At 37.5% G+C, this 25,815-nt stretch overlaps 1 protein-coding gene across 1 annotated transcript in view; it reads left to right on the forward strand.

Annotated features, from left to right (window-relative positions):
• The first annotated feature begins 21,063 nt into the window (after nt 1-21,063).
• Nucleotides 21,064-25,815, forward strand: part of GAS2 (growth arrest specific 2) — a 136,513-nt gene continuing 131,761 nt past the window's right edge. Inside the window, exon 1 of the mRNA XM_042782915.1 lies at nt 21,064-21,208. Coding sequence (XP_042638849.1) covers nt 21,064-21,208 — 145 coding nt within the window. The remainder of the gene's footprint in view (nt 21,209-25,815) is intronic.

A 25,815-nucleotide genomic window follows, 5' to 3' on the forward strand; every position in this document is an offset into this window, starting at 1 on the left:
ATAACAAATTAGGGCTAACATTAGGAAGAATGGGAATTCAAAATGCTTAATTGTGCTCATGAGGAACCTGTTTATAGACCAAGAGAGGGTGGTCGGATTGGAAAAAGGGGATACTGCATGTTTTAAAATCTGAAAAGATGTGTGTCAGGGTTGGATCCTTTCACCGTACATATTCAATCTGTATGCAAATAATGTCTGCAGCACCTTCTTTCACAGTCTCTCCCTGCCCTCCTGCAACCTTGCATCATCCTGCCGTCACCCTGAGTCAAGTTGTCACAGAAAAATGGTAGAGGGTGTCCTGTGTGTGGCTCACTCTCTGCTGTCCCTTGTGTAGCCAGCCTCTGGTATATCTTTTGGGGTGGCCCATGATTGCACCCCAGGTGACCATGGCCCTGTATGGGGCCTGACAATGGGAAGTGCCCAAACTATCTAAGGTGCTGCCTGATAATTTTTCAAAGTTGTCCTAAATGTGAAATTGTGGATAATGAGATAGTCAATAAGTGAGGGGTAAAAAAGCAAAAATTCATTGCTGTTGAGTCGATTGTGACTCATAGTGACCCCTCCTTGGGTTTTCGAGGTGGTATTTCTGCAGGAGTAGATTGCCCCACCTTCCTTGTAAGGAGCGGCTGGCTGATGACTTTGAACCACCAGCCTTCTGGTTGGCTGTCAAATGCCTTAGGTGCTGCGCCACCAGTAAGCATATAGAAAACCCCGTGAGGTAAGTTTTTGACATACAGCAAAGCATTCTAAAACATTATCAGCATTTCCATCTGTTCTTTTGCTGATTCCAAAATTGGTTTGAAATACTTTGGGGAAAAAAAAAATTCACTGCACTTTGTTGAAATCATAAACTCTAAATTTTGGAAATTTCCAATTTGTTTAGAAAAAGTGAGTGACTTTATTCATAAAGACATTTGTATATAATTCCCATACATAATTTTGTCCACTCATAAACTCTGCCTCAATGAAAGAAATTAATATCCAGTTTGGCAAGCATTATAAATGCCTCATCTGCTAGCTTAGCAAAAAAATTAAACCGTAGAAGTAAATCATGTTCCTTCTCATGCAGAGCTTAGCTTTATTTTTTTTCTTCTGAGTGTCTAAAATGAACTGTTGTGTTCAAAATTAGCACAGTTTTAAGGCGCCTAACAACAACACCACATATGAGATTTTACTATGGAGTTTTTAAGAGTTCTGAGGAAAAATGTTCAGTAAACATTTTGTCTGTAGTAGTTTTTGTACTTCCTCTGCCCCTCAGAGCCTTCTTCTTTTTTTTTTATAGAAATATTCTTTTACTAAAAATAAAAATGTCTTTATGATCTGAGTGTATTGTCTGAATAAACTATGGACTAAATTTATTCATGTGAATGAGAAACTAAAAATGTTTAGAAATAAATTGGAAATATTTCATTTCAGGCAAATCTGTAATTTCTACAAAATGTAAAACTATAGCTTGTACTAGTTGTCAATGTTTCTTCTAATTCTTGGCTTAGAGTTTTGGATCTTAAATTTGGCTATATTTTCTGAAACTTAAAACCTTTCATAGCCTCCTTATGAGTTGCAGCAACATATGTCATTAATGAAGAGAATTGGGTAACTTCCCTCACTATTGTTCTTAACTCCACACGTGAGAGACACCAGCCTCAATTAGGGGAAAATGCCTAAGGCATAGAATGTTGAAAGCAGAGATTTGTTGAAGCATGGAGAATTGATGTAAAAAGAAAAACAGAGAGAGGGAGAAAGCACAGAATTTTTGTAAAGGAGAAATTGAATATTTTAAAAGTGCACTTACTGAGGGGAAAAGGAAAAAAAAAAAAAAAAAGAACAATGTGTTATCCAGGTGAACGATAAGGAATTACTGGAATTAAAACAAAAATAAAGGAAAAAAAAACTTAAAAAGCATCTCAAAGTAAACCTCATGATTTCAAAAATCCACAATCAAATAGTAAGACTATAGTAACAAACGAAAAGCATCCTCAAACTATTTTCAGAAGCCATAACATGTATGGGCTGGAGAAGATTGCTGATGGTGCAAATAGTGAAAGGCATTTCCAATTACAGTGACTATACCACTCATCTGTCATTTTGTCATACTGTGTTGGCTTGCATGTTGCTGTGAGCTGGAAGCTATGACACCAGTGTTTCAAACACCAGCTGGGTCATCCGTGATGGATAGGTCTCAGCATAGCTGCCAGAGTAAGACAGACGGGGATGAAGGACAGGGACATCCACTTCTGAAAAATTTGGCCACTGAAGACCTTATGAATAGCAGTGAAACACTGTCTGATATGTTACTGGAAAACAATCAACGATGGGCTCAAGAATAGCAAGGATTGTGAAGATGATGCAGGACTTGTTAGTGTTTCATTCTGTTGTACATTGGGTCACTATGAGTTGGAGCCAACTCAATGGCACCTAACAACAACAACAAATCACACAAAAGTATTGCTTCTTCTTTTCCCTCTGGTGGTGTCTGTCATGATGTGTGTGTGTGTGTGTGTGTACTTAAGAGCACTTAACATCGTTTAAAACTCTCTGTTGGATATTTTCATTTTTACTCTATTAAAGCTTTAATATTTTCTTACTCATATCTTTAGTTTCAACTTCTATGACATTTTGAGATGACTTACAGAAACTCATGAAGGAGCTCTGGTGGCAGAGTGCCTAGGGCTTTGACTGCTAACTGGAATGTTGGTGGTTCAAACTCACCAGCCACTCTGCAGAAGGAAGATAGGGCAATCCACTTCCATAAAGATTTGCCACCTTGGAAATCCAATGGGGGTTGCTATGGGTCAGAATCAAGTTGATGGCAGTGGGTTTGGTTTGGTTTTTACAGAAATTCATGAGAACAGATCAAGTATGATCATAACATTTCCATAGAGAAGAGAGAGAGAAAGGGATGGAGCATTTTGGGAGAGAAGGAAAATGAAACAGGAAGAATCTGACTATCATATATGAAAAGAGAAATCCTGGGAGTGTGAGTAACGTAAAGGAAGGGAAATAGGTTTGATTAAAAACAGACCTCTCCATCTCTTCCTTTCCTGGACCAAAAACCAAAAGGTAAAAAAGAATAAATAAATAAATATGAATTACACTTAAATATAAACAAGGCAAAAAACATAGAGAAATTAGCCAAGAAGTAAAAAGCAGAGTAGGAGTTCACCTGAATGGAGAATGCTTTGCCAGGTTATTTTCTTCCCATAAACCTTAAATTCATGATTACTCTGTTTCCTCACATTGTTTATTCCTAGGAGGATCCTTGTCTAATGAAGCAGTCCAATTACATGAGTATCAGATGTTGGCCCACAATCATACATTGCGACACTTACTATAATTTAAGTTCACTTCACTATTAAGTGATGAACTGCATCTTTACGGAGTTCTCCAACAATTGGTAGCTGAAAATTTAGAAATACTTAATATTTTTTTCCTTTATTCAGCAATTTCTCAATATTTATATAATCTAGCCTAAAACAGCCCTGATGTATTTGTGAGGAGAAAAATTACCGTTGAATATTTCTATGTACTAATAAGGTTTACTTTTAAAAGACTCAAGTATCTTTGAATCACCCTCTTACTGGGTTCTACTGATCACATGATGTCCCCTGAGTATCAACTAGGCATCTTAAACTTGTTCAAACCTAAAGACTCAATTTCCATTGCCCTCAAAAAAAGACACGCCAAAACAAAACAACTTCTTCCCAGTGCTTTTCCCATTTCAGTAAATGACACCATAAACCACCAGCTGCTATCGAGTTGTTTCCAATTCATGGCAACTCCATGTGTGTCAGAAAAAAAAAACCACCCTCCACAGGGATTTTAATGGCTGATTTTCCAAACGTAGATCTCTAGAATATCTTAAGTTGCCTCTGGGTGACCTGAACCGCCAACCTATAGGTTTGCAGCAATGCATGTTAATGGTTTACACTACCTGGGGATTCCTAAATGGCATCATAGTTCTTGCAATTCCTTAGACAAAACACTTTGGGTTTTCCTTGGCAATTCTCTGCCTCTCATATGTCTCAGGATAAAGTTTAACAAGATGCAGTCCCTGAAGCTGGTATTCCATACTCCCTTCTACCTTCTCTTGCAGGCAAAGCCAAAAAGAAAGAGTTTTTTTTTTTTTGTGTCTGTGTAGGGGTTGAAATCTTCTCTTGGCTTTTTCCTGCTTAGAAGATTTATCTTAAATGTCTTCACCTATGTTTTTTTGCAAACCTGTGCTCTCTTCTTTCTCATACTCCTATCTGACTTACCCTTAAATATATCCCTGTACTGTGGAGCCCTCAGCTCCAAAAAAAAAAAAAAACCTTACTGCCATCAAGTTGATTTGACTCATAATGACCCCTCCTTGGGTTTCCAAGGCAGTATCTCTACAGAAGTAGATTGTCTAATCTTCATTCCAAGGAGTGGCTGGTGGGTTTGAACAGACAGCCTTCTGGTTAACAGTCAAAGGGCTTAAGCACTATGCCACCAGAGCTCTTCAGCTTATCTGACCTTTACTTAAGACAATTGACAACAACACTTTTATCTTTTTAAAAATGATTCATTTATTTCCCCAGACTATTTTAATATCTTTCAACATAAATCCATCCTAGTTTTATTTGAGGGGTAAAATTAATTGATGTGAAAACTGTCCCACCCTCCATAAAAAGGAGAAGAAGGAAGGGAGGAAGGCAAGAAGGGAATGGAGGAAAAGAGGAAGGGAGGGAGGGAGGGAGGAAAAGAGGAAGGGAGGGAGGGAGGGAAGAAGGAAGGGAGGGAGGGAGGCAGGAAGGAAGGGAGAGAGGAAGGAAGGAAAGGAGAAAAGGAGGAAGGGAGGAAAGAAGGAAGGAGGGAAGGAAGGGTGGAAAGGAGGAAGGGAGGGAGGGAGGGAGGGAGGATTCCTGCATGGTTTCAAATAAGGATCCTATGTTGTACTGTGAACTGAACACAGACTTTCAGGTTGATCAGACTAACACATGACTCTGAATCCCTCCTGTGCTATTTAATAAAAGTAAGATATTGGACAAGCTATTTTTAAAACCTTCTTTCATATTAGACTATGAGCTCCTGGAGAGCAGGGTCTGTGATTTCATGATTATATGATAAGTACCTGGCACAGGGGAGGTTGGAAAATGAATGCATAAGTGAATGAATGAGTAGAGAAACTGTGAGGCCACTAAGAGTAAAATGAAATGTCAGAAACAGGGAGGAAAAAGATTCAGAAACAGGGTATATATGATTCTCTAATCTTCTGTATTTTTAATGGTGTCCTTATCTCAGGAGATTGTTGTAATGAGACAATAAGATGATTTAAGTGTTAAATTAATAATACAATAACAGGGAGTAAACTAAATATTTTACATTTATTATATTATATGACACTGAAGACATGCCTATGAGAGACGGCTATTTGTTACCTGAACTTTATAGATGTGGGAACTAATGGAAGGGTTATTTGCCCATAATTTTTTTGTGTCTAAGTGAGGAAGCTAGAGCTTGCCCCTGGCTTTGTTGAAATAAATCTAGACTAGTTACTATGTTAGAAGCTCTGGTAGCATAATGCCCAAGGCACTTGACTGCTAACCAGAAGACTGGTGGTTCAAACCTACCAGCCACTCCTCAGAAGAAAGGTGGGGCAATCTACTTCCGTAGTGATACCACCTTGGAAACCAAGGAGGGGTCGCTATGAGTCGGGTCTGACTCAACAGCACATAACAACAACAACAAATTACTGTGTTAATCTACAGTGATAATTATGATTTACAATTTAGTATGTATATTCCTTGACATCTTTAGTGGGGGTTATGGCTGATGAAACCTCTGTGCAAATGGTTCTGGAGGCCAAGGGTCTACTGTGATGGCAGTAAGTTGGCAAAATTTTCTTCTGACAAGAGATGCTCAACAAGCACAGACCCCTCATACATAGTCTTCTCACTCTGGCTGGGAGTGCTCCTCTTTCTTGCCATACTTCCTGGTCTAATGTTTGGTGCTAGAAAGAAGATCCCTTTAATGAATTAGTCTATGAGCCATTTCTCTAAATGCATCATGTAAGTCAGCAGTTGGTAAAGATCTCCTATTTGTGAAATGTATTACAGTTTCAATAATAGAGTTTGCAGCAGATCTCCTCCTTTAACAAAGTGATCCTAAATTTGTTGTTACTATCCCCTTCCTTAGAAACAGACAATGGGACCAATGTCTACCTGTAAGAGAGTCACAAGAAATGTCACAGTAAAATCTCACTTATAATGTAAATTGTTCTATCAACAATGATGCAAAGTTGTTCTATATCCTGCTTTGGTGAGTAGTGGCTGAGGTCTTAAAACTTGCAAGCAGCCATCTAGATGCAACAATGGTTCTGTCCTCATCCAAAGCAAAGGAGAAAGAAGAAAACCAGAGACATATGGAAACAATTAGTCCAAGGGACTAGTAGGCCATGCAATCCTCAGCCTATATGACCATGAGACCCGAAAAACTAGATAGTGCCTGGCTACCACTGTCAACTATTCAGAAAGGGATCAGTGCAGGAGTCCTGGAGGAGAGTAGAAGAGCAATGTGGAACAAAACTCAAAATCATACAAAAAAGACCAGACTTGCTGGTCTGATAGGGGCTAATGAGACCCCTGAGACTCTGGTCCTTAGTTACGCTTCAGGTCTGGAACTAAACCCACTCCTGTGGCTTCCAGCCAAACAATAGACAGGCATATATGGTGAACATTTACGTCAGGTAGATATACCCCTTAGTTAATCATGACAGAACAGTGTTTACACAGGGAGATAGCTTGGGAGTGGGGGCAGGAATGCACAGGAAAGAAAGACACAGGGAAAAGGTAACTACAGGGAGGAAGTGGGAAGGGAGCTGTTACATTGTAGGGAATTGTAGTCAATTTCATGAAACAAAAATGCATATGAACTGCTGCATGGAAAATGAATTTGCTCTGTAAATTTTCACCCATATCACAATAAAAATCTAAAAACAAACAATGAAGCAAAGTCACCAGTTGATGCCATCTTTATATGAGAAAGATGTCCATTAAGTTCTCCTTTGATAGGCACAGTACATCTTTCTTGTATCTTCCCATCACTTGGTGGCATTCCTGTTTAGCCTTTCAGATATCCAGTGGTTTTGTGGTTTATTTCTTCAATCAATCAGTCATTTAACGTTAGGTTTGATACTATGGTCAACTCTTCATATACAAAGATGAAAAACCTAGTTAATATTGTCTATGGACTCACAGTTTGTTAGAAGAGATGGAAGCATAAGCAAAGAACTGTGATTATAAATAAGTCATAAAGAAATGACCAAGTGCTCAGAGGAATGCATATAGAGAGACCAGCTATAATTTGGTCAGAGAGATCAAAGGAACCACAGAGATGATGACAGTTAAGCTGGTCCTGGAATAAGGGGTCAGATTTCTTAAGAGGGAGAAAGTAAAAGGTAAAAGACCATTCTAGTCAGAATGAACAAAGAAAGAGATGAGAGGGTGTACAATGATGTTTGAGATATTGTGGCATTACATTAGTTAAGTCTACGTCTGTATGTGTGTGTGTATGCATATATATATATATATATATATATATATATATATATATATATATGCGCTTTGTACTTTATAAAGAGCGCTGGTGGTAAAGTAGTTAAACATTGGGCTGCTAACCAAAACATGGAAAGTTCTAACCCACCAGCTGCTCCATGGATGGAAGATGAGGCAATCTACTTCCATAAAGATTTACAGCCTTGGAAACCTGATGGGGGTCACTAGGACTCGGAATTGGCTCAGTGTAATGGGTTTGGTTTTTGGTTTGTAGTTTATGATTAAACCATGTGTTCATTGATACCCTACCCCAGTTCTGATTGACTTCCCCATAGTTTCCGTTAAGTCAAATTTTTTCAAAACTAGGTTGTATTATAAATTTAGAAGTTTTCAAGCAGCATTTCTTTTCTCTTTCAATTGAATGACACAGAACGGACTACAATAAAGCAGAATAGAAAAATATCAGAGTTCATTAACTCAGTAAGGGAAGTATTGTTTTGTGATGTTTTGGTTATCCTTGTGTCTATTCCAAATATGATTCTTACTGTGGGTCACAATCAAAAAAGTTTGAAAGCCACTGCAGTAGTTATATTTTCTATTACTTTTCATTGCACTCATGTTATATTGGTTATGATTAAACCTTGAGTCCAAATCACCCTCAGTTTTTAATGAAGTGACAAGTGACACAGACTGACCTCATTTATAAGCCTGGCACACAGGCAAGCATCTGTTTTAGTGAAACCTAGGTACATTTTACCAGATGAAATGCTTCTAGCTTGGGAACAAAACCACCTTTTATAACATTATGTTTATATTCTGAGTTCCAACCTACTAACTTAAAGACAATATATAAAAATACAACCAATTAGTAGTATGTTTCCTAAGAGACTGACTTTTTCTGTAATAGTCTTTTGTTTATTCAGCAATTATTTATTGAGTGCCTACTATATGCCAAATAGTATTCTGGATGCCGGGAATACAGTGGTTCAAAAGGCAGACAAAGCTATTGAAATAAAATATTTTTAAATTGAACATTTATATTAAATTTAAGCTTCTTGCAATTGGGATATATGCATACTTTTTAAAAAGGGTTAGAAGAAAAAACACAAAAAATGTGTAATGAAGGAAAAACAAAAGAATCAACTTCAACTTAGACAAGGAAGCTCACACAACAGTATATATTACATGTTGTTGTTGTTGTTGTTGTTATGTGCCGTTGACTCAGACCCGACTCATAGCAACCCCTCCTTGGTAGGATATTTAAAACTAGACCAGACAACTGCCACATTTCATAAAATGATTTGAATCTGTCCCCTGTGGGAAAATTACAAGACATATGCTCATACATAACACACATTTTGCAAAAATATGGGCTTTGCACAGTAGGAAAGAAACATCTATGCTACTGTTGTGCTGTATTTATAAAGTTTAAAATTCTCCACAGAGAATAAAGCAATAGATTTTAAGTTGCATGTTAAACTGAGAGAAGCCTTGAACTTTCCACATGAAATTGGTCTCATTTAATTTTTCTTTGTAGTTTTATAGATGAATTGTAGTGAAAAGTAGTAACATTTATTGTTTGAAAATTCAGAAACTTTCAGAAATTCAGATAACTTTTTATCCCTAACAATTTTTATAATTACCATACTAGAACTTAAAACATCCATTTGTTTGCCTTACGACATTTAAAAAAAAATTATTTCAACATATAACTATTGAAGGAGTACTATGAGCCAAGTTGTTAGGTATGTAAAAATAAACATATGTCACTGCCAAAATTATTTGAATAAAACAGAAATCAATGTTGTCACTTACTATTGTTTCATATATTCTTTTTTTTAGCACCTTTGCATGTCTTGATACTGCATTCTGCATCATTATTTTCTGCTTCCAAGACAATCACTTGACATCTTTAACTGCCTTTTTAAATCTATTTAGAAATATAATTTCTTGGTCATCTTTGGAAATTTATTTTACCTTACCCAGTGTGTGTTTCTAGGTTGTTTAACTTCTTTTATTTCAAAGTGTTATCTAACCTCCACCATCTACTGAAGATGTGTTCCCACTTTTTGGAATAAATGATTATACAGTTGTTGTTTTAGTACTCTAGTGTGGTATTAACAGAAAGAGAGCAGGCAGATGGCTTCAATAAAGAGAAATTTATTCCTTTACAGTTTAGAAGGCTAGAAGTCTGAATTTAGAGTGCCAGCCCTAGGAGAAGACTAGGCTAGAAGTCTCAGTTCAGAGTGCTGGCTCTTGAGTTTGGGTGGAGGCCCTTCATACTTGGGCTTCAGCTCTGCCTTCTAGGCCCACTGCAATAAGCTGGAGGCATCTCCTGACACACAGTTGCTGAAGCTGATGAATCCAAAAGTGGCAGGTAAAATGGCAGATTGTTGGCTTACAGGCTGTGAAGGTAACAGTCCCAAGAACAGCAGGCAACACAGCAGGCCACTGGTTCAAATCTGGGAACTGGAGATGATGATGAGCCAAACGCAGGAGCAAAAAGCCAGAGACATTTACCAAAGCTCTTCCATATATGCTGGAAGCAGGCCACATCCCAAAGGCAACTCACATTCAAATGATTAACTGCTTACAGTAGATTCAACCATGTAGGTGATCCACTACATCTAACCTCAGTATGGGAAATAACTACATCACAACTGCCAAGCCACTCAAAATCACTCCCCAGCCAGTTGACACACAACTTTAACTACCATATAGTATTTCTGTTAAGAGAGAGAAAGAGAAATTAACCTATAGATCAAAATAAAAAATCCAGACAGTATTTTATAGCTAAATTTATTTATATTTATGGGATATTCACATTCCAGATGATGTTGAAAATTTAGAATGATTTAGACCATTAAAGTCCATTAACTGATAACTTAAAAAAGAAAAACTAAATTATGTTTTCTTTAAATTTGACTTGACTTTTTACTCCAATGGTGTTAAATTTCAAAGATGTATTTAGATATTTTTCAGCTTATTAACTAAGGCATTTGTTCCTTTACCTTCACATCAGATAGGTAACAATTGATTCAGTTTCCCATGACTTCCTAAGATGAGCATGCTTGGGTTGAGAACAAGGTAAGACAATTCTTAGGCCAAAAAAAAAAAAAAAAAAGTGACCTTTTACAAATGTATTAGTGACTGATTGGAACATACAGATGTATAGATTTGAAAAACACAAAATAAAAATCAAATGGGAATCATTAAAAATGCAAAAAAAAAAAAAAAAAAGCCATGAAAACACTATATTTATGTCCCTTCAGTAATGTTTTCTATTTCTTCTTTTCTGTTGTCACCAAAAGAATACTGAGCACATGAGTTCTTAGATATGAGAAGAAGAGAATGCATATTCATTATTTCTACTTGCATTTTCCTTTTGGTTCTTGCTAAAACAACAGAGAAACTAATGCAATGAAAGTTTTAAAATATCTGGGAGGAAGAAGAGTACAAAGGGAATAATTTTGAATGATTTTGCTTTTCCAGTGTCATTATAAGCATCTTTGTCTTCCCAAACTAGGTTTAGTATTGTTCCTGAATAAACAAATATATTACCTTACACTTTGCTTTTTATAACATGAATATTGAAAACAATATTTACATTTGGATAGGAATATGATACACAATTTTCAGAATCTTAGATGCTAAAGATTTGAACTTGTGTCGTATACCCTGAGAATGCTCAATGTTTTTTGACTAAAGATGTTTGGATCATGAAAAATTATCATTGATGTTTACCTTTTTACTTAATCATATAGGTTCAGAAAGTTCAAAAATACTTTGTTGAGGTTCTACAAATACTCAGGTTTGGTTCAATTTTCAGTAATTAAAAAATGTATGAATCAGATTCATTTGTTCAAATTCATCAGTAACCTATTTTGTCTCTTTTATTGTTGATGATACATAGCAAATTGGTATTACAGGACTTTTTGTAATGTTGTTTCTCCTTAAAAGGAGGACTGTCTCTTTTTTCTTTCCTTGGAAAGCTGAGGAAAAATACGGAGCTGACATTGGTGATACCAAATTGAACTAAAATTAGAAGCACGGGTGTCACCAGGCTTGTTAGTGTTTTCTCCTTGTCCCTCTTCATTGTTTGTAGTGCTACTGCAAGCAAACAATTTCTAGATGTTGTGAGCAAATAACCACTTCCAGATGAAGGCAATGATAGGTGCAAAATGGACTGTTTCAATTACACCTAAAATTATCCAATTCTCCACATCACATTGCTATTTTGGATATTTAGGTCACTTCTCTTCTTTTTTGGGGAGGAGATCAGGGGGAGCCTGGACCGATATGGGTGTGTGTAGCTCACTGTTCTAACAATGATGGCCAACAAAGAGTCACAGTGCAGTGGTTAAGGCATTCAGCTGCTGACCAAAAGATCTGCAGTTTGAACCCACGGGCAGCTCCAGGGGAGAAAAATGTGGCAGTCTGCTTCCATACAGATTTACAATCTTGGAAACCCTATGGGCAATTCTACCCTGTCCTATAGGGTAACTATGAGTCAGAATCTACTCAATGGCAGTGGGTTTGGGTTTTTGGCCATTGTGCGTGGTAGATGGTGACATATGTGAAATTGATGAACATGGAAACAGAACCAAAAGGGTGATACTTTTCATCCTCACTCCAGGAAGTAGTAGCCTGACACCATGATGGCACTCAGCAAGAGGCCACGTGGGAGGTGAAGCGACATTTGAACATTTGTCTACATCATGAGAGCACTTTTCATCTCAGGATACATGTACTAATAAACAACAGTTGGGGAAAATTGTTTATGACATTCAACATACTGCTAAGCTGAGGCTGAAAGAAGGACGGATGGAATTGTATTTCCTTTCGTAAAGCGAAAACAGCCGTGAGCCCAGCCACTTCTAAAATCTTTTATTTAAAGAGAAGTGTTCAAAGAAATAAAATTGTCCAATTTAGAACGAAGAATGGCCAAAGTTACAGGAAAGCTTATTCCTCTGAATCTGCACAATCACTGGCCAGGAAAGCAAAACTTTCCCAACACTCAGTTTTAATATTGTGCTAAAGCCATTGACTCTGCTAAAAACCCTGGAGTTAAATACGATCCCTTCCCCGCCCCCCGCCCTTTTTCTCTTAGGGTAGTGTTTGGGGGACAAGAAAGGGGCTGGATCTGGGCCCCAACCTCGGAATTACTGCCAAAGGTTTGTAATATAATCTCTCCCGGTTTGAAGGGTAAATCAGTGTCAATTGCGTTTGCTGGCCACCAGAAAAAGTAAGCATTTTACTTCCGCTGGGTCTATGTGGACTGATGAAATGTAGGAAATCTGTTTCTGGCAGGGGGAAAATCGTTTTCCCAACAGCACCAAGAGGAGCCATCAGAGAAGTATGAAGAGAGGCAGTGCGGCTGTAGCTGCTGCCGCTGCCGCTGGGCTAGTGGGGTGCGGAGAACCGCTGCTGCAGGACCTGCGCCAGGAGGGTCCGGGTCCCAAGACGCTGCAGGAGCCGAGTCGGGAGCCCCGGCGCCTCTGAGAGCAGCCAGCAACCCAGCTCCGGACGCGGGGGTGAGCAAGGCAGGCTGGCCTAGCTCCCCGCCAAAGCCGCGGCAGCCTGTGCGTCTCCGCAGCCAGAGGTTGCAGGAGCCTCTGCCTGTCTGCTTAAGGGTAGCTGTGGTGCTGAGGGACGCATTGCAAATCATCCCCTGGGTCGCAGTGGGAAAGGGTGAGAAGCAGGCGACGGCTGGACAGTCTGGCACTAAGAGTGGGCGGTCACTGCAGTGGAGGACTCCCCGATTCCCTGGAAACGGCCATGTGCCCCTCATCCCTGTTCTGGCAAGCCCAGACGACCACAGCGCAAAGAGCCCGCTGGGGCGCCTCAGCCAACCAGGGACACAAGTCTGGGTTTCTAATTAGCACATGGATTATAAATGCACACAAATGCATTCGTGTACAACAGTGTCTATAATATATGTTCAGCGTTGTTGTTGCGGAGCAGGGCGGGGGGTCGTCTTAATGGATCAAATCCTGACTGTTTTGCTTTAGTCAAGGGAGGCTGGGAGGGAGGAATGAACGTGACACGTGTGATTTTGGGGTATACTATGTATTTTGACTGATGAGTTTGACAGAGTTGAGCTTTTTAGTGAGTAAACAAACGCTAGCCTATGAATCAACCCACGTGGGAAAGATTTTGCATAATACTATTCATTTTGTCCAGTCTAAAGTGCATGGTTTTGGAACTAGAAATTGGTTGGGGAGCAGAGGAGCCACGTTTGCTTTAAAGACATTAATTATTTTGGCAAAATTAAATTCTATCAGCCTAATAAGGTAAATTTTCATTAACTCAGCTTCAACATCCAGATTTTCTGCTGTATTCGAGGGAACAGAAGCAAAGGGCAAAACATTCTATTTTCTGCATTCAAATGCAATCGGGGTTGGGATCAGTTACTCTGTAGTTGGCTGCATTTATTGTTTTTCGTAAATCACAGCTTTTACCTTCTCTGTCTCTTTTACCTTCATCTTCTTACTTCTTTCACCTTCATCCTCTTAGAGCCAAAAGTATACAAAACTTTGTCTCCAAAATCCTCCCCAAGAGCCCTCTCCAGCAAAGCTGGATCAGTATGAGATCTTATGTGAAGGAAATAAGATCTGTGTGTGGACTGGAACACCCATTTGGCCTCCTAGTGTTAAATGAAGGCTCAGACAGTTCGGATGTGCCAGCTGGGCAGAGGAAGTCCACCTTTCCTCCCCACCTGTCCCCTGAGACTTGCAGAGGAAAAGGCTGAGAAGGAGTCCTTGTCCTCATTGCTTCTTGCCCCCAGCCTCCTCAGCTGGGACACTGATTAACTACTACTGGGATCTGATTTGCTGGGCCTGTCTTTGAAATTGATCAATGACTTCATTTTCAAGGAATGCTCCCCCCTAACTTTGGAGGAGGTGGTGGCTGTGGTGGTCCTCTCCAACATGGGCGTCCTGGCTCTGACTGCCTAAGAGACGGTAAGGGACAGATGTCTGAGGCATGGGACAGGCAGCCTTTGCGCATGGCACCCTGAGTAGCTTTGAAACAAAAAAGGTACTTTAGATTTTAGTCTGTATGCTTTTAAGTTTGGGGGCTTGTTTGTTCCCATATGACTAGACACCATGCTTTGGTGAGATGGACTGAGATTTACTGGGAAAGAAATTTACATGGCAAATTTTTTTCACCTGGTGCAGAAGGTCATCTGATTGCCACTGAGTTTTCTGTTATCTTGGTAAGAAACTTTAGTTAAACCTTAAATGTGCAGGTAGGGTGAAAGGTCAGGTCTTCTTTCAATCATAAGCATATTGTGGTGTTTTAGAATTTTGCTGCAAGGTTGGAAGCTCATATTGGAGACTTTGGGAGCCTCCAGAAGGCCAGAGTTACCTTGGTTGAAAAGGAATAATGCAGCTCTAACAATTTGTTTGCATATGAACTTTTGTTAAAACTGCAACTGAGGTGGTAATGCTGTTTTAGTATATTTGTGGTTTCCATGTTGAGGTAGCAAATGGGATCACACTGTTCCTTTCTATTTCTCCTGAGCAGCTATCAAGGCTTTCCACATATGGAAAAGAAGGTAGAAATACTTAGTCAAAATTGAGTAAGATGCTTGTATAATTTTCTATCATGCAGCCATCAAGGCTCTCCACATATGGAAAAGAAGGTAGAAATACTTAGTCAAAATTGAGTAAGATGCTTGTATAATTTTCTATCATACATGTTTTCAATATTAGTCCAATTGAATTTTTGCTTATTTTTTCCTTACATGAGACCATCATATATATATATAGTTGTTGTTGTTTTGTGCCGTCAAGTCAGACCCGACTTATAGCAACCCCCCTCCTTGGGTTTCCAAGGTGGTATCACTACGGGAGTAGATTGCCCAACCTTCCTTCCAAGGAATGGCTGGTGGGTTTGACTTGCCAGCCTTCTGGTTAGTAGTCAAGTGCCTTGGGCACTATGCTACCAGAGCTCCCTATATTTTATATTTCCTTTCATTTGTAAATAAGTTGCTTCCTAGAGGCAGAAATGGAGGTCTCTTCACTAGAACTGAAATTACCTTCTTGATTAAACTTTAGACATTGTTTTCTGATCAGACCCTTTGATTAAGATTCATGACATTGATATAGAATATATACTTTTAGAGAAATATTATTGGCTGGCAAAAATGTATCATATAAGAGGAAAGAATCCAAAATGGTGAAAGAGGCATCTAGAACTATCAGTAGTGGTATTTCCTTTGTGTGTAGCTTGAAAGGTGACATCAGCACTTGTTCTTTCTAGATTCTGGAGAGGTATTCAGTTTTGGGTATTTTTGTTTGTTTTTTGTTTTAAACGTTTGAATATGGTATTATTAACCTATACATCACATGAACTTTATTTCTTCATTGTTTCACTCTCATAACTTGGGAGTTACCCACAACAAGTGACTAGAGGGAAATTATGTCAATGCTGCAGATGTGGGCACAGGTTGCCTCCAGAGATGGAAGCCTTGACTGTGAGTTCATTAAGACTCATTGTTATAACTTTCCTCAGTTAGGGAGTCTTATATGAGGAAGAGGTGCCATCTTCTGTTATTTTAATAGCTTAAGATTCTTTAACAGGTGTCAAAAATACAGCATAATCTGTTACCAAAATAATAATTAAAAAATATATGTTAACTACTTATTTTAGAACTAAACTTTCATTCATCATCTTGGGGGCATCTCTCTCAGTATGGAAAATATAAAACAAAATCTTTGGATTTCCCTGTTATTCATGGTTTTATTTCACCAAAATTTATGTATATTCCCTTCTCCCTTTGACCTTGGTCTTTTCGTAATGACTTAGAGTTCTAAAGAACATTGCCATCTTGATGCAGAATTATTTTTCTATTTTTAGTAAGTCAATGGAAATTTTATTTTGGCACAGTTTCTATGTGCTGATTTATAGTTAGTTAGTATTTGTTGAATATGAAAAATATACCAAGCACTGGCCCAAACATTTAATCCTCATAGCTATCTTTGAGATGTTAGCTCTCATTGTACATACTGGCGAACTCAGGCACAAGAAGGAAAAGTCATAGAACTGGAACAAAACAGCTACTAAATGGCTGGGTGGTGAGTCAATATTTGACTCAAGGACATGCAAGTCTAATTTCAATATTCTATCCATAATATTTTTAATCATAACATCTGTTTGTGATATTGTGCTTAAAATTATATTCTTATTTTTCTTTCTCTCCATTTTTTTTTTTTTTTTTTAAATCTAATATTACAATACCTTCTCATACACAGCAGAGTCTAGAGATGGACCTGAAGCCATCTTGGTCAAAATCAAACCACACCTCTAGGTGGCAGAAAAGAATATTTTTTCTTTAAGTCAAAACTGATGTCTTCACCAGGGATGCCAGAGCAACGGTAGACTAGACAGTCTTTAAACATGTGATATTTTACTTATGGAGTCATTAATTTTTTCTTCTTCCTCTGGGCTAGGTCAAGTCTCATCATATTCATAATTGTTATTCCAGAATCACTTCTACAATGGAAAGAAAGGAGAAAAAAAATACACACATTCTTGAAGAATTCTTTATTAAGTTTCTACATGTTTTTCCCTTTAAATTTTAGTTTTTTTAATTCCAAGCCCTTAGGGCTGAGTTATCTACTCTTAGATAGACCCATAAAGCTTGGAGAAACCATACCTTGGAAGTGTCTTAAAAGGATTTTAGCCCTTCTACCTCTTTCCAAATTCAAAGGGATAGAATTTCCTTAGTTCCTACCAAAATTACTTATGACATTTTTAAATGTTTAAATTATATAAATCTTATTGGCAACATATTGTAGTGTTTATATATTTGTTAAGCAACAACATTGTTCTTTCTGTATGGCCTAGTTGTTCTTTAAGTCTAGTTGATTATTAATCTTTCATTTCTAATAGCCTTCCATTTTTAAAAGCTAACACTTGGCATCTCTTATGCTTTTGAAATCTCTTGAGTGAACTTTTTGTTGTAATTTCTTGTTTGTGCTCTAATTCAACTTATCCACACCGATGGAACATTGGGTAGCATCTGGGGAATCCAGGAGTTGGAATTAACTGGAGTGCAACTGACAACAACAGCATAGCAATTTTTTAAAGTGTGCACTTCTATAATGATCTTTAATCTGGGTAATACAAATGTATTTGACATAGCTTCACCACATTTTATTTATTTGTGTTAGAAACTACTTCACAAAGGAGTAAATTCCTCCAAATTCCAAATTTTGATCTTGCTTACTGGATCTGTTTCCATGTTTTTTTTTTTTTTTTATTTATGTCTCTGCCAAATCAAAATCCAAAACTTGCACATAATGATTTTCAGTTAAACCACTGAGTCATGCTAAATCTGATGGTAATTTGAAACATGCAAAAGGCATCAGGAGCAAATAGGTTGACAATCGTAATTCTTTTCAGAAGAGATTTAAAGGAAGAAGTCACTATCTATGACAGTGACTTAAGATTTCTACATATTTGGTATAAGTTTAATTGTTTACCTTCTATTATATGTTGATGACCCACTGATGACCCACTAAGCTTTGCTTGGGAGCTCTGGTAGCATAGTGGCTAAGGCACTTGACTGCTAACCAGAAGGATGGCGGTTCAAACCCACCAGCCACTCCTCGGAAGGAAGGTTGGGCAATCCTACTTCTGTAGTGATACTGCCTCGGAAACCCAAGGAGGGGTCGCTATGAGTCAGGGCTGACTCGACGGCACATAACAACAGCAACAACAAGCTTTGCTTCCTTGGAAAATAGAGAATATAACTCTATACAACAACAACAAAAAATGATTATCTATCAAGTAGGAAAATAAAAAATTAATTAATCTTATTATTTTTATATAATGACCATCTATAAACATTAGAAGATAGTTTGAATTACATTTCTGGCAAAACACAGGACAGACTACATAAGAAATAAATGTGCCACTGTCAAGGAAAATAAATACTTCACTGTTTAGAAGTATTAAGGGGAAGGATTGTGTCCCTCTGGTGCATTGAAACTGTTACATGCCATTAGGTTTACTGTAAACTATCCCTTGATGAATTCTTTGCTGGACAATGAGCTTAAGAATCTGAAGTGTCTTCTTGCTTTTATAGAGCAAAATAGGACTCTGATGCTTAAATGGAAGTTGCAGAGAACATAATAGGGTGTAGGTAAGGTTACTGAACTACCACATCTCACTTTCAGGAAAGTAGTGGGAGAGATTGTGTCCTGAGAAGAAAGACATTTCAGAAGTAACCCTTTAAATTAGATATTTAAATGTGTGGATTATGTGCTAAAATGTATTATTATTACTTAAACTCAGGGCCTCAAACTGATTCCTTCTGGTTCCACCCTCTGCTCGGAATTTGCATTTCCACCCCAGATACACGGAATCCAATCTACAGTTTAGCAAGGTCCCCAGGTGATTCTTATGTTGTTAAAATGTAGATTCTAATTCAGTGTATCTGAGGTGGAAAGACAAATTCTCAGCAGGCGGTTTAACTAGAATGAACTGGTTGGAAGCCTGCTTAAATATTTATTTCTGAGACTAGCTAGCCTATTGGTATCCAAACCAGGTACAGAGAGGTTTTGTGTTATCCTGCAACAAGAAATATTTTTAAAAGACTGGGTCAAAAATGTTTTTGATTTTGGTGATCAATCACAGAATTTGGAGAAAACTTTATTACTTTCTATGAAGAATGTCATTATTAACTGCAAAAGAATAAACAAGGTCAATGTTCTGATTTATATACTGAAAATTTAGTAACAGAGGACAAGGTGTGTTAGAAAACATCTCACCAACTATATGGTTTGGCAGCAAAAAGGTAACAAAAAATGTGAGTTTGTCCTCTTTAAGTAAAATAGAACGTATTTACGTAATTTGCTTTAGATATTTAGATATAAAGAGATTTAAAGAGAATGCTTTTCAAATGAAATTTGTGGTAAATCTTTTTTTAAAAAAATTACTCTGAAGAGTAATTACATTGAAAATGAAATTAATTGTCCTCTAAATGGTATATTTATGACATATTTTAGCTACTTACACATCCTCCCATCAGTTTTTTCTAATGCTACAGAAAATGTTTAGAAGACAGTCATATTTTACATTTTGTGAAGTATTTCTGATGTCTTATTTTTTTCAAAAATCTGTCTCTGAAGAACCAAAATTACCTTATGCTAAGTGGATTAGAGTTTGAATTTATCTTGAAAAGGATGCTATGCACAATTTTAAAGACCAAAACCTACAAGAGAGTATATAAATAATATTGATAACTTTAACATGCCATAGATACTAAAATATAGCTGAAAATTTCATGATATCATATAAATCCGTTTCTTACTAGTTGCAAAGACCTCATTTTCATTACCATTAGTCATAATGCATTTGATTATTTCATTTACACTATCTGTATAGAGAGTGGAATCCTGTGTGCTGTCAAACATGTTCTGAATTTGTTACTGTAACTATTTCAATATTACCTTTGTAGTTTTAGATCCTATGCAATAATACTATATTCAAGGCCAGTTATCTATTCAAACACCTTTTCTATGACCCATGTAGGGAGTTGTGGGTACTCATAAGGTGATCAGGCCAATGAAATCACTTCTTGTTGTATAGATGTAAGATATTTAATTACTTCTGTTCTAAAGATAACTGCAAACAAAACCAAATATGTAAAACAGGTGAAGTGAGGAGATACAAAATTATAGAGGGCCTAGTGCATGTCAAAGAAAGAACTTATGCCAATATTTTTCAGAATTCTCTTGTAATTATTGGATTATCAAAATGGAGTATTGAAGAATCTGTCATCCGGAAATAGTGGTGGTCTCAGAGTAAAAGACCCAGGGTCAAGCCTGGCACTGCCATCATCTAGCTGTATGATTTTGGCTAAATCATTTATCTTCTCTGGTTCTTGCCTTCGTTGTCAATAAAATGAGAGAAGTGTTGTAAGGACTCTGAATTCACCTCCTCCCCTGCTTGCTATCCATTTCACTAAATTGTGAGTCCATGATTGCTTAGCCATATGCAAAAAGCCAAGTGCTGCCATTAACATTATAGGCAACAGTCTTAAGCATAATGACCATGTGTTTACTATAAGTTGTACAGTAACCTCAAGGCTAATGATTTACTGTCATTGCCAGCACCGAAATTCTGTGAAAACTAGGGTTTCAAGAATTAATCTAAGCAGTGAGAATTTGCAAATTGGACGGTAAACATTTAATTCAATCACTTATAAATGTGTTTGATGAACCAGAATGCGTTGCCTTGAAAGCTGATTTTTTCCAAATACAATGTTTTACATAAGTTCAGAGCTTTCTGTTTGATCTTCTATTTGACCTTTGGTTGCTGTTATTTCCTACCAACTAGTTGGCCAGAAGTGTGAGGGCTATAACAGATAAAGCAAATAGTGTTTCTTGAGTTTAATAATTAATAACCTAACCTATTATCAAAACATCCATGGATCTGGTACATTACTGGGAATTGGTGGCAAGATTCTAAAAGAAAGGTCTATATAAAAAGCAATTGCTCTTTTGTTTCCAAAACAGGTATTACAAGTGGATAAATAATGTGCACTGCTCTGAGCCCAAAAGTACGCGGTGGACCTGGCCTCTCTGATATGCATCAGTATAGCCAATGGCTGGCCAGCAGACATGAAGCTAATTTATTGCCGATGAAAGAAGATCTGGCCTTGTGGTTAACCAATCTATTAGGTAAGGTTATAAGATCGCATTTTGTGAGCAAAGATAACAGCCTTTTTTTTTCTCCTGTAGCGTCTTTCACCTGAGCATGTGATAAGTACCTTGGAAAGAAAGACTTCCATTATTTGGATTTTTCATTTGGGAAACCTGAAGCACATGTACATTTAAAAGAATTTTCCAGTGTGTTTCATATCAACTGTTTAGTAATTCCAATGATATGTGTTGGAATGTGGAAATATGTGATCAAGTTGTTTATTTTATCTCTATGCTCCTCAGGTTTATGTTTTACTTTTTTTCAAGCAATTGACCAGTTTGACTCATTCTTTTGACATTGCATATAGGCCATAGTCTGTTGTGAATTCTGGTTTCCAAAGCTAGATTTCTTTGGCCTATTTTTATAACATACCTCCTAAATCTGCTGAATGCCCAAACTTGGGAACAAAAATATCCATCCTTTGTTCCAATGAGCTGACTAGTGTCACCCAACTTTGTGCTGAATTTTTTTTTTTTTTTTTCAATTCTCTTCCAAAAATATTGTTGTTGAGGAAAAAAAAAAAAGAAAAAAGCCACCTCATGCAAAATCTGCCTTGCTTTCTGTTGTGCTGACATGTTCATAGGATCAAACATCTATCATGTGCATAAAGAAATCACAAAATTAAGGGACCATCATAGATAGGAATGCTATTTCTTTGAATAGTTTTTTTTACAAAGAATGAAATTGACTTAAAACCTTAGTAAAAGACCCTTATAGAATTGATAAAAGATTTGAGTATTGACTAGACATGTAATTTGTATGATGCTGATCATTGACAGAGGGATTTCCCCAACATTATTTTATTATTTAAAGAACGCTTCAAGGTAAAACCTATCCTGAAAGGTTCAGGGAGAAGCAGACCCTCTGAAATTTTCCTTGCTCACCAAGGCTCTGGCTTTTTGCACGGCTTTTGTATTTTTCTTTGATTGTTTTATAAATCCTTTATCCTGCGGTTAGATGTTTCCCTTTTGTCACCATGTCACTCTATTTGGGCAACTCCTTGCAATCTAACCAGAGCTAGGTTGTACCCTTCACTGGGGTGTTCAACAAGGGGAGAGTGAGGACAGAAATGCACAAGGCACTCCCTAGCAACACTCTGTACCCTAGTATGGAGCAACATCCCCCAGAAGGAAGGAGCAGCACTTTTTAATTCCTTCATACAAATGAGGAGCTTTTATTTACTTAATGCAAAGGGAATCTATGCTATAGTAATATCTTTGAGTCTAACAGTTGTGGATAGCTGATTCCTTTGATGCAATTTAGGCTAAACAGATGGCTGCTCTCTTTTAAGACTCAGTAATGATTGTTACATCAGCAATTTATTATTAATTTTGGGATGCCTCCAGATATGGGCTATCACAAGTATGCTGGTATGAAGTGAAGATGAGTCTTTTCATCTGTAATGTGATAATAATAGTACTATCTACTTTGTGGGAGCTCTGGTGGCATAGTGCCTAAGGCATTTGACTATTAACCAGAAAGTTGGAAAATCTATTTCCGTAGTGATACCTGCTGCCTTAGAAACCCAAGGCGAGGTCGCTATGAGTTGGATTTGACTTGACAGCAATGAGTGTGTGTGTGTATCTATTTTGTAGCAGAGCTTCCAACCCAGTTCACACTGGTTCAGTCATGGCCTACAATGCAAAACCAGAACAGAATAACTTAAAAAAAAAAAAAAAAATTGGGTGATTCGAGAATGCTAACCAAAATAGGAAAAATGACAAGTTGAAGCCCTAGAATGAGAGACTTAGAAGAGGCATGTTGTTGTTGTTATGTGCTGTTGAGTCGATTTCAACTCATATAAACCCATCCTTGGATTTCTGAGGCAGTATCACTACAGAAGTAGATTGCCCCATCTTCCTTCTGAGGAGTGGCTGGTGTGTTTGAACCACCAGCCTTCTGGTTAGCGGTCAAATGCCGTAGAACTATGCTACCAGAGCTCCTTAGAAGAGGCATAGTTATCCCTTTCTGGAGCCTGATGTGTGAGATTACTGGTTGTGCAGAAAGACACACATTGGGAGTGGCACAGTTGGTCACCATCTTTGAGCAGTTGTTTCCAACCCTACTCAACATCTGATAAGCAAGATATTTGGTTGTTGTGCAAAGCATACACTACCCTTGTTTTCTAAGAGAAAGATTAAGTTTCTGGCAGGGTTTCCACCTGTAATTTTTCCTGTTCTGGTTATAATTCCAATTCACCCCAATTTGAAAGATTCAGGTCCATTCTGGTTTCATTTCCTCAGCCATGACTAAACTGTGAGGAACAAGTTTGAAGCCCTACTTTGTACAGTTTCCATAGAATTAAATGATTAAATATGTGTAATTCATAGAAAAGTGTCTGGCATATATAGTAAACACTATATATATTGTTTTCATCATTGCTATTTTTTATCTCTTTTCATATAGTTCAGTAAAACTGTTAATTTTATACATAAATTCATTCATTTATTCAATAAATATTTGAATGTGCAGCAGTATAATGCATTGGTTAAAAAAAATGGACTCGAGAATCAGGGTGCTTAGAGATTCAAGTATCAGTTCTACCACTAACTAGGTATGTGATACTGGACAAGTGGTTTAATGTGCTATGTCTCACTTTTGTCATACGAACAATAAATGTAATAATAGTACTGACCTTGTTGGATTGTTGGAATTTTAACTGGGAAAAAGATCCTTAGAACAAAATTTGGCACATAGTAATCAATCAATAAATTAATTGTGATTATTGTTTTCCAGATACAAGTTGACTAGGTACTAGAGGGTAAAATTGTGTGTCAGACTAGACGTAGTACCTGTTACCATACACCTTGGATTAGATTGGCACAGAAATGTATTGAATAAGTAATTGAATACATAATTCATTAACTAGTCTTGTTATAAACCCTACAATTATCTGCAATGAGAATGTAGAATAGATGGGTAGGGTAGGACAAAGTGATCAGCGGGCTTGAGGAAATCGTTCAAAAGAGGAGTTGTATTTAAACTGAGCTCTGAAGTACAATTAAAAGCTAGACAGTCAAATCCTAGGAGAAGAGCTTCTGAGTAGGGGGTGGATAGCATGTGCTGGGGTAGAACAGAGTTTGGTGCATTGGAAGAAGTGAATGCAGATTCGTGTCAACAGTATAGAAAGAGTGGGGCAACTTTCATGAGACCTGTTGAGACTAGACTATGTATGGCTTTAAATACCATGTTAAGGAACTTAAACTTTGCATTCTTATCAATGAGAAGCCATTGGAACATTCTAGGAAGGGAAAGAGCATGATTCATTAGAACAGAGCCAGGTTATATAGCCATTCTCCAAAGTCCCATGACTTGTCATCAGAGGCATTTTATTTGGTGAATGTAATCATTTGCAAAACAGCTTGATCAGTGTGAGAAGCCCAAGACAGCCTCAAAGAATAGAGTCAGTGTGTGTAATGGAAAGATCCTTGGAATAAAAGTCAGGAGACCTGGCTCCTAACTGGGCATCAGGAGACCTGGCTTCTGGTCCTGGCTCTGACACTTGGTAGGAAACTTGCCTAAAGTCACTCAGCTATCTTTCTGGGCTCAGTGTTCTGAACTATAAAATGAAAGGGTTGGAGTAGATAATCTCTAATGTCCTTTGCAGATCCAAAAAAATATTAAGTGTCCAAGAACCCCAATTTCGGGCAGTTGAGGTCATTAATATGCAGAAACAAGGAGAAGATAGTTTACCTAAATGAATGATTTTTCTTTTGAAGAATAAGAAGAAGTCCTTTTTTTTTTTTTTTTTTGTCTAATGCTGGTAGTAGATATTACAAATGCAACTTAAAACTCTTTTAGCAGATACTTGTTACAACTAACTCACTGCCATCAAGTCAGTCCCAACACATAGTGACCCCTCCTTGGGTTTCTGAGGCAGTATCTCTACGGAAGTAGATTGCCCATTCTTCCTTCTGAGGAGTGGCTGGTGGATTTGAACTGCCAGCTATTTGGTTAGTAGTCAAATGCCTTAGGCACTATGCCACCAGAGCTCCTATTTATGCTATGATGTTCTCATATTCTTATTATGTTCAATAAAAATTCCTTAGGAACAGTGGCATCTTGTGCTAGTTCAAAAGTTTAAGGAATTAAACTCATGTTTACAAGATGACAACTTTCAGAGCAGTTAATGCCTAATATTTTGCCAAGAATTTTCCAATAGAAGTGGTTTTGTCTTACTATAACTGTCGGGTAGACACATGTGAATCAATGTGGAGTAGGTGCTGATGTGCAGTTTATATATATATAAAGAATCATTTACTATCTCACAATCTTCAAGTTCAGTTTAAAAATATGAAAAATTCTGGGCTAAGAGAACAAGTAGATTGCTTCTAGGTCTCCAATTGTTGTTATGTGCCGTGGAGTCGGCCCTGACTCATATCAACCCCTCCTTGGGTTTCCAAGGCAGTATCACTATGAAGTAGATTGCCCCACCTTCCAATTAGGGAGCTATATTGAAATTGAGATGCAGGTGCAGGGCTTTCTGTGGAGTTTCCTCAGAGAAAAAGACAGGTGTATTAGGGTGAATGCATTATTAGGGAAAAAGAGTCATTCATGTATTCATTATTATTTATTGAAATCATCA

Source organism: Orycteropus afer, unplaced genomic scaffold (assembly GCF_000298275.1).
Source record: "Orycteropus afer afer isolate SDZICR_OR568_19922 unplaced genomic scaffold, OryAfe1.0 scaffold00014, whole genome shotgun sequence".
Classification (NCBI taxonomy): Eukaryota; Metazoa; Chordata; class Mammalia; order Tubulidentata; family Orycteropodidae; genus Orycteropus; species Orycteropus afer.